General features: G+C 33.4%; 1 protein-coding gene across 2 annotated transcripts in view; it reads left to right on the top strand.

The window, feature by feature from the left end:
- The window catches only part of LOC117166993 (protein O-GlcNAcase), a 104,271-nt gene that overhangs the window by 46,908 nt on the left and 41,284 nt on the right, over positions 1–16,079 (top strand). For both annotated transcript variants that reach the window (XM_033351520.1, XM_033351521.1), the window contains exons 6-7: positions 12,811–13,152; positions 13,382–13,556. In XM_033351520.1, coding sequence (XP_033207411.1) covers positions 12,811–13,152; positions 13,382–13,556 — 517 coding nt within the window. The remainder of the gene's footprint in view (positions 1–12,810; positions 13,153–13,381; positions 13,557–16,079) is intronic.

Genomic DNA, 16,079 nt, shown 5'->3' with positions numbered 1-16,079 from the left:
TTCTTAGGGTGCACGAGGCTTTTGCTGGATCGTCGTATTGTTTCCTTTACAGACTGTAACCACCTATCTCACGGTTGTGAGACGTGGTTATGGCTGAAATTTGACCGCGATTTCGCTGGAAGCGGATGCAATTTTTCAGATTAGCACCCGCTCCCGGCGAAATCCTGCGGTTGTCCTTATGACAAATTTTTAAATATATATATACCACCTATCTCACGATTGTGAGACGTGGTTGTGGCTGAAATTTTACCGCGATTTCGCTGGAAGCGGGTGCAATTTTTCAGATTAGTGCCGCAGCTTTGTACGATATTATAATGCACTAATATCACAGACAAAAATAAAGTTAAATTTTTTTGCTGTCGTCTGCTACGGCTCCTTAGCAGCAATGGGAAAAAGGCAGAGTATGAGTCAGTTCGAGCTATAAATCGGGACTTTAGATTTAAAGCAATGACAGAGGAAATTTAAAATTTGCTGCAGGTAAGACCTGCAACTGTTAATGATTAAACATATTTCGGCGAAAGTTTCACTGAGGTTAGGAAAATAATTTTGAACTCATCGACTGCGTCGCGCTGAAGTGAGCAAATTTCAGTAAAACATGTAGAATCTACGACAGAAAACACAAAAAAATATGTACTTACTGATATATTTCCTCTGAAATAAATCACATTGTAGACGAATTAGAACTTACTTAATACAATTTAGCAAAAGCGCAAAATGTAACTGACGGATGGGAATCCCCATTTCTTACGTTATAGATTGCACAATTATGTGGTATATAATGTAAAAACTTGCAATGTACGATATCACGATTTTGCGGTATTATAATGCGATACTTACGATACATAGCGCAGGATTTGCGATATATATTGTAATTTGTGCAATATAGTTTTCTCAGTGTATATATAGATGTTCCGGATGCCAAAATACATATTCAAATTGTGGATAGAGGAAGATAAAGATAAAAGATGGTTTGCTGTTTTCTTACTTCGTGCTCGTTCAGATTCACCTGCGAATTCGACGAAAACTGACGACATAGATGTTGTTGACTTTGCGTCTCGAAGGGAAAGGCTTGATAAGAGTTTGGAAAGATTAGAAGACAAAATAGACAGTCGAGGGCAGGCAATGGAAAAGGCTTTGTGGAAGTGACACATTGGATTAATAATACTCAAAAAGACCACAAGGCCATTGATGGGAAGATGGTGCAAGTAATTGCAATTCCTGTATAGATAAATTAGATGATTGAAATAGCAGAAGAAACAAGTTCATAATTTTCGGTATGGCAGAAGTGATGGGAAGAAAAAGGACACTGAGTTTGTGCTGGAAGGTAAACAATTATTCAGAATTCGCAATATATCATAGAACAGGACGAATCCGAGGGCAATAAGGTTAATCTTAGACATGGCTATTCAGGTGAGAAACCTACACAAAACTATATCTACAGTATTGAAGGGCCAGAAAATGGGGATTCTAAAGGGAATAAGATGCACTCCAGACGGAACAAAAATGCAGACAGAGGAACTTCAGAATCTACATCCGGAGTTGACCAAGAGCAAGAGAAAAGTTAATTATTTACTATTCGAATGTTAGGGGTTCAATAACAAAGATCGAGAAGGTATTAATTCGAAATAAATAAATATATTTGCTATAGAGATGATAGAATTGGGAGAAGTGGTGAGGAAACTCTCAGGTATTAGGATCGCGGGAAGGATACATAGATCAGAGGTATATTTTCCACGTGTCTAGATCTAGACACTCCTTAATTGACAATTTGGGTTCAAAACTATTAACTACCTTCCAAAATTGCTTAGAATCCTTAGCCATCACAAGACAGTCTAACAAAGATTTTTATTAGCCTCCTTTTTTAATAAAAGTAACTTCGTATATTCTTTTTCATATTCTGCATAAATTAATAATGTATCGGGTTTGAATTTTTGCTTTTCAAGTTTTGATAATTAAAAACCGTGGGATATTGTATGTTTTCTTTATATTTTGCGTATTTTTGGTTTTTCCATTCTATTCCTGAGTTAGCTAGGAAAGTTATTGCTATAGGGAAATAATCAGGTTCTGCCGAGAACTTTAAAACTTCGAAATTATCATTTATTTGAGCATCCAAGACATTAATCAAAATTAAACCAATAATCGATTAGCTTCAGCCTCTAAAAAAGGTAAATTGAGCTGAACAATCAACCCTAGTTCTTCCATTCGAAAGAAACAAACCATTTTTTTTAAGCATTAAACCACCAATTTGCCTCTTTTATCTTGTTCATGGTCCAGGCTCGATCTAACGCTGAATATACTCATATTATTACTTAAACCTTCTTCCCCTAATTGATTTAAATCTCCAACTTTACAATAAAAATCCACTCCTATTATTAGAGGCTAATTTGGATATTTTAAGGAAATATAAATCACTTTATTTATATTATTTAAAAAGTTTTCAATGTTAGAGCCTGGATTTCAGTATATGGATCCCAATATGATATTAAAAGAAGAATTATTTCGAATCTTGACAAAAATATATTTATCAGCCGCACATATAGCTTCTGTTTTGAAATCACCCGTGTTTGTAATAATAGTAGACCACCCCTTGTTATTTCCATTTTTTATTCCTTCGTAGCCACACTATAGATCACTTGACAGTCCGAGTTTCGATGAGGATAGATAATTTTGGAGGGCACGTCTCACTAACGCATATAATATCTTCAGTGTTAATATGATTATAGATGTGATGAAAGTTCTTGAAACCTCTGGCATTCCAGAAAACAACCCTTGTCGATGCTTTTGACAGAACATCCCTCATGCTCTCGGAACCATCTTGGTCTCACCTTCTTTCGGGACTTCTTGAAAAAATTCTTCATTGTTTTATCCTTATGATTGTGTTTAGGTTACTTATTGTTATCAACATTAGGTAATATAATTTTAGAGGGGCGTCCCCTTTTCCTGCTAGCTGTAGAGCTTGTCGGAGCCATTGACTCACCGCCATCAGATTGATATCCATGACCACTATTTGCTTCAAGTATCTTTTCTTTTGATCATAAATCATACTAATCATTATCCAAGAGATGGCAGATTTTTTGCATTTTGAACAATTTTGTCTTTGCATTTCGAGTTGGTAAACGTAATTAAAATTGGTCTGAAACCCTGATTCCTTCCAATCCTAATGACGTTTTCAATACAATCATTTGGTATGTCAATATTAGCTTTCTCAAAAATAATATTAACTGAATCAAAGAGACGGTTGTTGTTGGTCGGATCATCCTTCACGTTATAGAATACGATGTTCATGGCTCTCTCTTTACTTACTATAAACCCATTTTTTTTCCAAAATGCTCACCTTATTTTCCAAAAGGACATTCTTTTCTTCTAGGATAATAAATTTCTGTTTATAAATCTAGAGTTTATCCAACATTTTTTCATCAAAGTTTTTTAAGGACTTAGTATCTTTGATTACCAAGCTAACTTTCACATTTGTTGATTTAACTTCTTCTTGTACAGATAATAATATATTTTTCAGCTCTTCGTTGGTCGTCATATTTTACGAGTTAATTTCACTTTCACTTTAAATTCGTAATACACACTTCAGTATGAACAGCCAGAAACAAACTTTAGCAATATTATCTTTGAACCATAGGAAAATATTTTTGATAACGATGAATTGATATTCATTGCACTTTTTCATTAATACTCCTACAATAAATTTAAGATGACCAATAGTTCGCGTCTCAGATGGCGCTATTGTCAAGGTCTAAGAGGCACTCTGCAATCGTTCTGCCCATATGAAGACAAGCCCGCTAAATGTGAATTTTTAAAAAATGTTTGTAATTACAAATTCCGTATTTCATATTGTTATTACTATTGAAAATATTTTTTCATTGTGGGACACAAATAATCAAAATATAAAAATCTATTAATGAAAAAAATAGTTTATTCACAAATAATAGTTGGCGAATTTTAGTGATCTCAAAGCATTATCTTGTGAAATTTTTATGGCTCCTTTCCACTATAATTTTCTATTTAATGCTAGTCAGAATGTATTACATATTTGGCGGCGTTTTTGTACCCTCGCTTCTTTCGAGTTTGTTTTTAGGGATTTTATTATATTATAGGATCAATAAGGGCCAGTGTGATACGCAATTACAGAGTTATACTTTGATGACTGATATTTCAAATATTTGGGTAGGTTCTTGTTTAAAAATTTGCCATGATGATCTTTTTGTCCGACCCCCCTTGAAAACGCGCCATTGCATTTACGTGAAGAAGGCGTAATGTGGCCGCTTGCAGCCCATGCGCTCTCCGCCGCCGGGTCGTCATGAAACTTTACACCCGCTACATAAAACTTTACGCCCACTACATGAAAGTTTATGCCCGATATATAAAACTACATTTATCTTTTAAAAAATTACATCGTTGTACCCCACAGTCTCCCTTCGGAGCAAGCAGTGTCAACAATGCGTCGCTACAACTGGCGGGGCGATAAAAGCGGATAGTGCCTGCATATGCTTCAGTTCGTTTTCAGTGTTTATCGGGGTGTCTCGATTTCGGCTGTGTTAGATTTTTAAGTTTTAAAGAAAAAGTAGAGATTAGAAGAGAAGAGATTAAAAGAAAAGATAAAAAATGGAGAAAATCTTTTTTTTTTAATATTGAAAATGCCAATATTTTGGCAGAGAATGGAACGATTTAATAAAAAATAAATTGTTTTAAACTTCAAATATTTTGTAGAAAATTATTAATTTAACTTTTTTTATGTGAAAGCATATTCTCGGGTTAAAAATTCAACTGTCTTATATATAATTCGTCTTTTTGGCTGACAATTTAACTAAATATATGGTTGACCATTCATGTTTTTGGTCGAAATTTTAATTACTTTGTTGAAAAGTGAACTACTCTGTCAAAAATGAATTCCTTTGTAAATTAAACTATTTGATTGAAAATTTCACTTTTACTTAAAAATTCTTTTGTTTTCAGTTAAAGAAGCAAGTCTTTTGTAAAAAATTAAGATTTTATAAATTTTGAGTCATATAAACCACTTAAATAAAATTTGATATTCGAGATCAAACTTTGGGTTTTTTCTTTAATTGATATGTATTACTGACATTGAAGTTTTTCTTCAAGTTTTAATTATTATATGTATTGGACTGAAAAATTAACAAGATTTTTCAAATATTTTATGCTACGGAGAAAAATTCAACAGAAGTGGTTCAGACGGCCCTGGCTGTTCACGTTTGAAGAGTACCGATTTACTAGCAAGACCAGTGCGATGCACCCAATTACGTATTTGAGTTTTCTAAAAGCACCTCAACAAGAGAGAAATAGAGAGTAAGGACCCTTTAAAAATATCAGCTAGTAGTAAAGTGGCGACCCCAGCTTGGAAATAATAAGTAGGTATATTGCACGCCTACAATCTGACTTCGGGTTTGACTCGGCTGCTACTCCGCCAAATACCAAATGAAACCCAACGAAACTGACGTGAACTACCGAGGTCGAGGACTGAATTCGAATATCGATCCATCTTTTATCGGTTATAGACTGCATTTTTGACAGCTACGTTTTGAGAATTAAATGAGTTAACTTTTATGTTATTGACTTTCAAGTGTTTAATCTGAAAATCCATTTGTGCATTTTCTCTTCTTGCGATACAATTATTATTCACAACTACTGAATATCAATGCCGTATTATTCAAATCTGCACATGCTTGAAGGAATTAAGGTTATGTGTACTGTTGGCCTTTCAGCTCCATTTTTTAACAACGCGATCATTGATTTAAGTTTTTTTTGGCTCCGAATTATCAACGGTTGCTATGGAAAAATCGTTAGATTATCATCAACACCGTCGAAATATTTGACTTTAAAGAATAAGGAATGAAACTACATATTTCAATTTATAAAAAGTCCATAACTTAAAAATTTTAAGTTTAGGTTCGCCACTGACTGGGATAACCGGGAAATCATTGGGAATTTCTTTAAAAGCCGGGAATTTTCTAATGGAAAATTCATCCTTTTGGATCGAAAGTTCAACTTTTGGTAGAAAAGTCACATTTTTTGGTTGAAAATGCATGTTTTAAGGTTGAGAGTGAATGCTTTTTAATTGAAAAGTCTATATTTCGGTTTAAAATCTTAAAAATATGGTACACGTACCGACAGTAATGTTATTTTAAAAAAGGTTTTCCCCTTATTATTCCGCTATTTTATTGAAAAATTACCCTCTTTACCATGTTTAGAGAGCGTTTCTGGGCTGTATAATCGGAAATCACTTTTCCACTAATTTAGATTATATATTTTACCTCATATAAATGCCTAAATGTCAACTAGGAGAAATGTAATGTTTTGCTGGGAAATAGCCTGGAATTAAAAATAAAAGTTGTATTGGCCATCCTGAAGTTGGAAACGATAACAGGAATATGTTGCAAATTCGGATTTAAGACTCTGCTGGAGGTCATATAAATCTTTTATAACTGAATGCTTATCTTAGTATTCAATTTATTTATTGTCTTTATATCAGCTCAATTATGAAATATATTCTTGTTATGGTCGTTTTTAATTTGAGATTGTACAGTTTTTTACTTTTTAAATTGAAGTGTGTGATTGAATTTCTTAATCTTCAAAGTCATATATTTTGAAAAAACTTTTAAGTTGAGGCAAGTTAAAATCCGGTACAATTTTGAGGCGTTTAAAATAAAATTCCAAATATTTGAATATTTGAAAAACAGTAAATCAAGGTCTCAGTTTTTCCCTAAAAAAAGCCAGGTCCACAGGTCCGGCGGGACACGATTTCCGAGTTACAAAGAAGAGTTGTATATGAGGGAAGGACTTGTGACCTCTAAATACACAAACAAATTACGGTATTGTGAAAATGCCATAATTTTTCTAGCTTAAATAGTTTCAAATTTTTTTCCACATTCATCAATAACTTCAACAGAAATCTCATTATAGTCCTCGAAAATCTTTTAATTATAAAAAAATAGTCCAACTTTTTCAGGTTTTCTATAATCTTACTGGAAAAAAGGTTTCAATTTCAACGTGTCGTAAAGGCCCTGCTTGCCATTTGACCTCGCGATTTTAGCTTGCCGTCATGAGGGTTAATAAGTTGCAAAATTTAATCATTTTTTATTCAAAAATTTGAGTTCAACCATAGTTTAAGGAGTGTACATTTAGATAGATGTTCACGAATAGTACAATAAAATCTCCAAGGCTGGACAATTCTAAATTGTTATTCATCGAATTACATTTAAACAGTCATTTTGTATAATTCAATATTTTGAAATATACAGTTTTACAAATCGAACGTTTTTAAATATAGTGCTTAAAGATCAAAAATTTTTAAATGATAATGATTTATTGTATACTAATTATTTAGTGCAATTAAATATGTATCCAAAATAAAATAAATTCAATTTTTTTGACATGCCAATAATAGAGCTAACGTGCCAAGAATTGGTGCTCTTACCCTATAGTCGACAAAAAAATCTGCCCTTTGGGCGCGCGACTGTCGGTCGCCTTTGAAAATTAAAGATCAAAGCATCGACAACTGCCATTTGGTGATTGTGAATTACCTTTTTTTAAAGCTCCTTAGTCTTTAACGAACACATTCTCATCAAGTATATCATGCTTCGCACTTGATTTCATTGAAAATGCGAACTTTTCTACATTACGTTCAACTCTATTATATCAAATGTATATTATATTTATTTCTGTACCTCGGTCTGGGGCTGTTTATTCAGATATTGCAAAATAAAGTACAAATCTTATTTTTAATGATTACTTTAATATTTGATTCTTATTTTTTATTAAAATGTATTCTTAGTCACCCTGAAAAATATATATCATTTCAATAAATTTATATTATTACCATTCATAATATGTATTAGTATTGGAACAAAAGTATTCTAATTGTCGCATTTTTATCATTCAAAAAAATTCGCATTTTGTTAATATAAAAATTATTATTAAACATTTTATTGCAACTTGTGTACTTTTTCCAAAAAGTTTATTTTTTTACTTTAAATATATTTTTATAACCAGAGTTTAAACAAAATTTCTAATCTTATTGTTTACAATTGAAAGAAAATCTACTCGTCTATCTAAAAATGATTAACAACAAATTCCTAGGTCTCTTCTGGCTGAACAACAGTTGTCTGTTAATTTTATTTCGTACCTTGTGTCGTTTTTCGAAAAAATAAATTTTGTTGTATTTTAATGTCATTTTTTAGGATTAAAACAAAAATTAAGTGTCCTATTAAAATTATTCATGACCAATTTGAATGAGTTTTCGTCATTTTTTGAAAGAGCTACTTTTTTCTATTAATTTTTTCCATAAATTGTGTCGTTTGTCCAAAACTTTAATTTGTAACTTTTCAGTGTTGTTTTTTACGACAAAAAACGAAAACTAAGCGTCCTATCGAAAAGTGATTAATAGTTTGCCCGCAAAATGGAATTATTGATTTTTTCATTATTTTTTGTATGATCCAAATTTTAATTTTCTACTTTTCGATCAAATTCAAAAAGTTTTCATGATAATCTTGTTGTCGGACTTTCAAAAATAAACGCTTTTCTTTTGTTGACTTTTTTTCATATCCACGGAAAAGATTTATCCGTAAAAAAGTCATGCACTTGTAGCTAGGTCTCGGGTATGAGATAAAAAATGGTAACATTAAAGTAGTCCGGCAATTGGATCAGTCTGATGAAAAATCATTCAAATTAGTTTGTTTTTTTTGGCGGAGAAATATGTCCTCTTTCACGTAATTAGGTGTTTTCACTTCAGTCACCTGGCACCTTCAATTCGTAGATTGCTTAGGGAAAAACAAGGGACCAAATGCATGGGATTCAGTTCATTTTTGCCCTATTTTGCTCATATCTTCGTGAAAGATAATTTTTTCTATATAAGTGTATTTGAAAAATATTTTATATTCATAAATTACTATTTAGTGAAATAATAACATGATAATAATGATTAATAATTACAAAGATATTACAGAAATAAAATTTTGTTCCATGCATTTGATCCATTGTTTTCCCCCTCAGCTTTTAACAGAGTGAAGTTAGCTGATTGTTGAAGAAAAAATACCTAATGCCTTTCTTATGGGCTCTTTCCAGGCTAAAATTTGAATGATCACTGTTTAAATTCGTGTCAAAAAACCTGGGATCTTATGGAAAGGCCTTTCGCGGCCTCCAAAAATGGTTAATTTTGGTTTTAAAACACGTGAAATATTGTTACGAAAACTGTTTTGAAGACAGAAAATATAATTCGAAATTTGAATTACTGCTCATTTGTACTTGCTTCCAGGGTATTTGACCTCAATTGTAGGAAACTATACCGTAGTAAAATATGACGAGAACGGTGTGGTGTTGACTAAATTTGGCAAACAGCTTTTGCTGGAATCGGGAAGTGCGTGAAATTTCAAATAATGATGTTGTTGCCTGTGTATTTGTAGGTTAAGTTTACTTTCTCGACATATGGTTATGCTGCCAACTGCTCGCCCCTCTCTACCTCTCTCTCCCTCTCCGTTTTTCGCCGTTCCAAAAAATGAGGTTGATAGTTGACAGCAAGCAATGAAGCGTTTTTTTCATTTTTTCTGGACAACGGGTTTGCCAAGATACAGGGGCCCGAATTTTCGATGATTCACCCAGACCGCTAACATTCAATTGTAAATAACTCCTGATAAACTGATCAAATTTCACTTTTTTATGAGGCTTTGGTAAGGTATTTTAACGAGGCTTACAATAAAAATAATCATTAAACAATGCAAAAATTATTTCACCTTGATTTTTCATTTTAAAAAACTTTTAAACAGTTTAATTGCATGAGGTAGTACGAGGGCGGTTGCCCCGCACCAACTAGCTAGAGCGTTGGAGGGTGTGCTCTAGTGTCTCAGTGGTTCGAATACTTGATCAAAATGATTTTTCTATTTACGTGTAACAAATCTTTTATTATGTTTTCACTTTTATACATTTAGAGAATGATTTAATTATTTTCAATAATAAATTTGCAATACAGTTCCATTGTAGGAAAGCGACAGTTAATAATAAAATAATAAACTAATTTGGTGGACGGTTCTGCTGGCCTTTTATATTTCCAGATGGTTTTTGATGATTCCATTAGCCTTCAATTTTTTAGGGAGTTTTTTTGGTGTTAATCTCTTTGTCTATAACAATTTGGCAATTTAAAAAGACTCGTTGCACCTGTCCTGCTGCAATTTTAAAACTGGAAATATAAAAGACCAGCAGAACCGTCTACCTAATTAGCTTATTATTTCATTATTAACTATCGCTTTCCTACAATGGAACTGTATTGGAAATTTATTATTAAATATAACTAAATCATTCTCTAGATGTATAAAAGTGAAAACAAATAAAAAATTTGTTACACGTAAATAGAAAAATCATTTTGATCAAGTATTCGGACCACTGAGACACTAGAGCACACCCTCCAACGCTCTAGCTAGTTGGTGCGGGGCAACCGCCCTCGTACTACCTCATGCAATTCAACTGTTTAAAAGTTTTTTAAAATGAAAAATCAAGGTGAAATAATTTTTGCATCGTTTAATGATTATTTTTATTGTAAACCTCGTTAAAATACTTTTTAAAAAAAAATTGAAATTTGATAAGTTTATCAGGAGTTATGTAGAATTAAATGTTAGCGGTCGGGGTGAATCACCGAAAATTCGGGCCCTTGTATCTTGACAACCCGTTGTACTACGTGTACTCCCTTTACAGATTTAAAAGAGGTCCGTTAGCACCGCAATCTGGCAAAGTTTGATTAAGACTGGCGAAATAAAAATTTTAGACGGGTCACATAGTAAATTTTACCGCGCGTGTGTGTGTTGTATTGGTAGGCGGGGGAGCCCTGAGCCTCCCCCCCCCCAGCGCGTAGGCTTAGAAGTCCATTGTGCCACACCCGTGTAAACTACTTGAAAATAACCAGCGACCAGCGTGCGATAGTCCCTTCGACAGAGAGCCACTTCGCACGGAAATCACTGCTTCTTTTTCGAGCCTCTCAAAGTCGCTCAGTGATTCCCAAGAAATAGTCTTCTCGACATGGAACCCCTTCCCTGGGAGGACACTGACCTCTTTTGAGGGGACCAACAGTTTAAAGTAGGTTCTGAACCACCAGAACGCCGGTTTGAATTACATAGAAAAATTTCCATTGGTACCGGCACAGGGATGGAACCCCAATCCTCCTGCTTGGAAGCCTGACGCGCCATCGTCTGAGCCACCGGGACTCTATATGTATGTATGTATGTATGTATAATTCAAAAATTATCTTGAAACATTTTTTAAAGAAGATAAAAAATAAAACTTCAACATAAAAGTTTATATTAAAAAAAATTAAAAATCGGCTCTCATAATTTTGTTCGAAATTGAACGCTGAATTTGTCTAAAAACAATTCAAAATCGGTCATGAATTGCGCCCTACGAGTTATTTTCAGCCCCGTTTTTTCATTTCACCCCACTGTGCGCCGTAACTACTGCTCGTAGTCGGGTCGCCACAGACTGGCTTCTATACCGACTGAGTAAGCTTATCAATTTGTTTACATTGCTTGAAACCTCACATACACATAAAAGGCACGCAATGATGTAATAATTCATCAATTTTAGAAACGACCTAAATCGACTTTAGCCATTTTTCTAGAGAACGGCTTGCATACTATCCGGGTGTCCCACTGACGCAAAGTGAGTGGGATTTTCGGCCAGCAGTCTCTCGCACACTCGAGGCCTAGCATCGTTCTCTAAGCCTTGGAGAAACGAACTATATTCGTAATCGAATTGTCGGCGCCGGCCGAACTATCACAGATACGGAACTGTCACTAGTTTATAACCTTAAAGCCATATCTGCGTGCCAAAAATATGCCAAGGCCCTTGTGAGATAAATGCAGAAATGTGCCATCCTTGATTCACTTCGTGTCCTCAAGACACACGAGGGTTTCGCCGGCCTGTCTTCGAGATTACATTATGCTCTGTGACCGTGCATCTCACAGCCGTGAGACGTGGCCATAGGTGTAATTTTCTCCCCGTGGCGTGGTTGTTTAACTCTTTTTTAAATTATTTCTAAATATAATAGATGTTTCGGTTAATAATGACGATTTTTTCGCAGAATTTGGCCGTTTTTTTACATAACAATAAGAATTATCTTAATAATCAAAGTATTGGCCATCGTTTTCTTCAACTTTTCCCCATCTTTCTGGCAATGCATGGATTCCTTCCTAAGAGAACTGTTCATTTTGTATCGAAGTCGCCAGTTTTAAACCGTTGAAACCATCGTTCACAAGTTTTTTGGGTTATAAAAATCTCCCTGTAAGCTTCAATCAATAATCTATAACTTTCAACAGCCGCTTTCTTCAAATAAAAGAACTTGTTAAACTTACCCGCAGAACGGCTTTTTCAGGTACGTAATTCGACATTTTGAAAGCTTTCAAAAAATATGTTCTTTTCACAATGACAATCCAGAGCAAACTGACTTTTGGTGAGGTATGTCGAACCATCAAAACGCCATAGGCGCCATGCGTCTATACCAATAAACGTATTAGTAACGCCATCTCCGAGCAAAATTGACATTATTAACGAAAGCACCTATTGTTTAAAACTGAGATCAGTCAGAAATGGAGTAAGAACCCTTCAGAAATGTCCGCTAGTAATAAAGCAGCGGTCCCAGCTACTTTTCTACTAGTTGACATTTCTCAAAGGTTCTCTCTATTTCTCTTTGACCTCAGTTTGTTTAAAAATTATTGGTTAAAATAATAACTAATAATAATAACATATAGCATATTATTTATATATATACAAAATATCAATTAAATAATAAAGCACATTTTTCAGACCTTCAGCGGAACTTCGGGGAGTATGCAAGTTGAAGTAGACACAACTTCCTCGACTATTAATGGTAATCAGATGGTGGTTGAAAATGACAATGAGAACCACGAAAGCAGTGAGAATAACGAAAATAATGACATTGCAAGTAAAACTGCAGAAAATCACAATCATAAAGAAGTCAATAAGCTTACACAGGAAGATCTCTCTCTTTTGTGCGATCTCTTTTACCTGCCTTTTGAACACGGCGGACAAGGAATTCAATTGCTACAAGAATTCAACTGGCTGAAGAGCAACGCGCACATTGTTATACATAAGTCGAAGGATGAAGAACCTAGCTCAAAACCTGATGTAAGAAAATTATTTCAATTTCAAAATTCTAACATGCAAAACTACGTATAGAATATTCCTATACTACGCATTAATTCTTAAGAATCTTACATTGGAAATGGAGGAAATGTAAAGTCAATGTAGATTGTTGGAACTTTGGTTGTATCATTTAGAATACAATGTGAACTATGTTAATATTGTTCATGAAGCAAACAATGGAAAAATGAAATCAAAGTTTTGGTTTTCATAGGTTGATGAATGGCATTCTCGAGCTTCGAAAATGAACGAAATGTCTACCGCAGTGAACAGACTCTTCCAGCGACTAACTTATTGCAACAACCGCGAATTATTATACGACTTGTATTCGTATGTATGGGATATGCGAGGAGTCGTTTCGTTATTAAACACTTACATCAAGTGGCTTGGTAAGTCCTTACAAATGTTCACATTCAAATATATAATTCAAGTACAGTGAAACTCTTAAATAGGGCTCTCCGATATAGTTCTTTCGAGAAAAACACCGCGCCGCGTGTAGGAGCAATAGAAGATGCGGGGGGGGGCACTCAGGCGTGGTCAAAAAGGAGCTTTGCAGTATAAGGCACCGTACTTTAACGGCCTATCTGCGTAAATGCGTAAGACGTTCCGCCAGTTCACTCAAAGCGGGAGACACGCGAATAAGCATGGTAGCGACCTCACGTCGAGCGGAAGTAAGCCTCCGATGCCTATTGAAGCCTATGGGACTGATCAAATTATTTCTTTCCATGCTCAAATAAAATTTCCATTGACATGCAAATACATATCGCATAGTGGTATCGCGAATTTATTGAAGCAATGTTTATGAAAAATAGCTGTGTCTATCAGTTAATTTCAATCAAAAATGTTATACTACGGTTTAATATTAATTGTTTTCTATAAGAGGAGGGGGATCCGATCAAGTTCAGATGCTCAAATGTGTGCTCCCGGCTTCCCCACTTAAAGTTATGACGTGAATTGTTTTGGTGAAAATAGTCATGTGTTTTTGGATTTTGCTGTCTCCGAAGGGTTTAATCGAGTATGCGATCAAGTATCTGGACCGATTATTCAAGAGAAAGCTCTCCTTTTAAACGAAATGCTGAACGTTCCGCAAACGATTAAAGTACGTAAGCAGGTAAAACATTTATTTAACGCGTAGCAATAAACAGCGTGGCTACTGGACCGGGGAATCTGAAAACCGGGAATTTTTTTAGACCGGGAAATGACAGTGAATTTATTTTTTGACTGGGAAATTTTACAAATTTTTAGGAAAAAAATCTAGCCAATTACGATTTCAACAGTTTTTCAAACAATTTGTTGAATTTTTATATTTTTGAACTATGTTTTCATTCAGTTTAAAATGCGTAATTTGAAAATCTTTTACTTAAAAAATTTTCCATGATTATTTTTAATCGTACATTTTTAATTTAAAGAATTTTAAAATGCTCTCTTGTAGACATAGACAATTAAAAATTAAAACCTGTAAATATCAACTTTAAACATAAATAATTTTTTAATGGATCTGTAATTTATGTATTAAAAATAAAAAAATAATTGACTTGAAAAACGGTTCTAAATCCGTTTCCAGAAATATATTTTAAATTATTTTAAAATATTTTCGTAAAATAGTTCTTCAAAATGAAAAATCATTTTCAATTTTCCTAAGAATCTTAAGCAAATATTTTTATTCTTTCGAATCCTTTCATAATTCTCGAAAAATTTCGGTATGAATAGCCGAATTTTTTCGGTACACACAATAATTTTGAATCTTTTCAAAACTTCTAAATATCTATTAAAATATAATAATAAGTCTTTCATTGTTATTTATACATAAAAATGTTAAGGAAATTTATTGGAATTACAGATTTTTCAATTGTAGGAAAAGTTAAATTCATTTAAAAAGACATTTAGAACTTCTAAAAAAGTTTCAAAAATAATTTGAAAACAATTAAAACAACTTCTAGATTTCGCAAGTTTTTGAGATAAAATTTTAAAAATTTTCAAGGATTTTTGAACAATTTAAAATGAAAATAATTTCACTTTTAATTTAAGAAGCGTTCAGTTGAAAAAAAATGTAATTTAATTGATTGATTTTTTAATTTAGAGTATTTGAAAATGATGACGTGGATTTATATTTTTGAAACTGAATCTGAATATTTGAACTCTATAATTTATAAAAGTTAATAACTCTAAATTTGGCAGTTTATCTACATTTCATTTAAAATTGATCATTTAATAAAATTTTAATTTTATTGAACCTGAAAACTGCTTTCGAACTAGGAAAAATACCGGGAATTTATATAATTGATTAATCCTTAACTGGCACTATGCGTAAAAAATACCCCAATATATTATTGAGTTCGAATTAACCACAATAAATTCGATAAAATGGACCATATGTCATGTATTTTAAATTAAGCTAATGACTACAAAACCGATTCCACCTTAGATAAATTTCTGTGCAAAAAATATTCAATACTGGCTGCGTAAAACACATTTCAACGCGTGGGGGAAAAACAACCGTTGTGCTATTTACGTAATTAGGAGTTGTGACAGTTAAAGGTTAAGACGACCATACTGAATAAAGTTTCTTTCTCATTTTCGTTAAATATTTAATTTACCCTTGTCACTGTATGAGGAATACTATTTTCAATTTTTTTTACTCTGCTGGAAAATCCACCGGAAACGGTATACACGCCCCCGACTGTGTACAGCCGGAGCAGACTTTATCTGGTTTGTTTCCACCCACAGTCAATCCCAAAACCAGCATATTTGAAGATTTTCACTGTATACTCGTATGCCTATAGTATGTTTTCAATTTCACTAATTTTCTCCATAGAACATCTTGCTACATCACAATTTTTTGAAGTCTATATTCATGGTTGTTTTAAAATATCAATAGAGACATTTCTGTTGAAATTACGTTTATTGCATTT

Source organism: Belonocnema kinseyi, chromosome 2 (assembly GCF_010883055.1).
Source record: "Belonocnema kinseyi isolate 2016_QV_RU_SX_M_011 chromosome 2, B_treatae_v1, whole genome shotgun sequence".
In the NCBI taxonomy this organism is placed as follows: Eukaryota; Metazoa; Arthropoda; class Insecta; order Hymenoptera; family Cynipidae; genus Belonocnema; species Belonocnema kinseyi.
The sequence above is the reverse complement of the archived record's forward strand: the minus strand, read 5'-3'. Positions and strand labels throughout refer to the sequence as shown.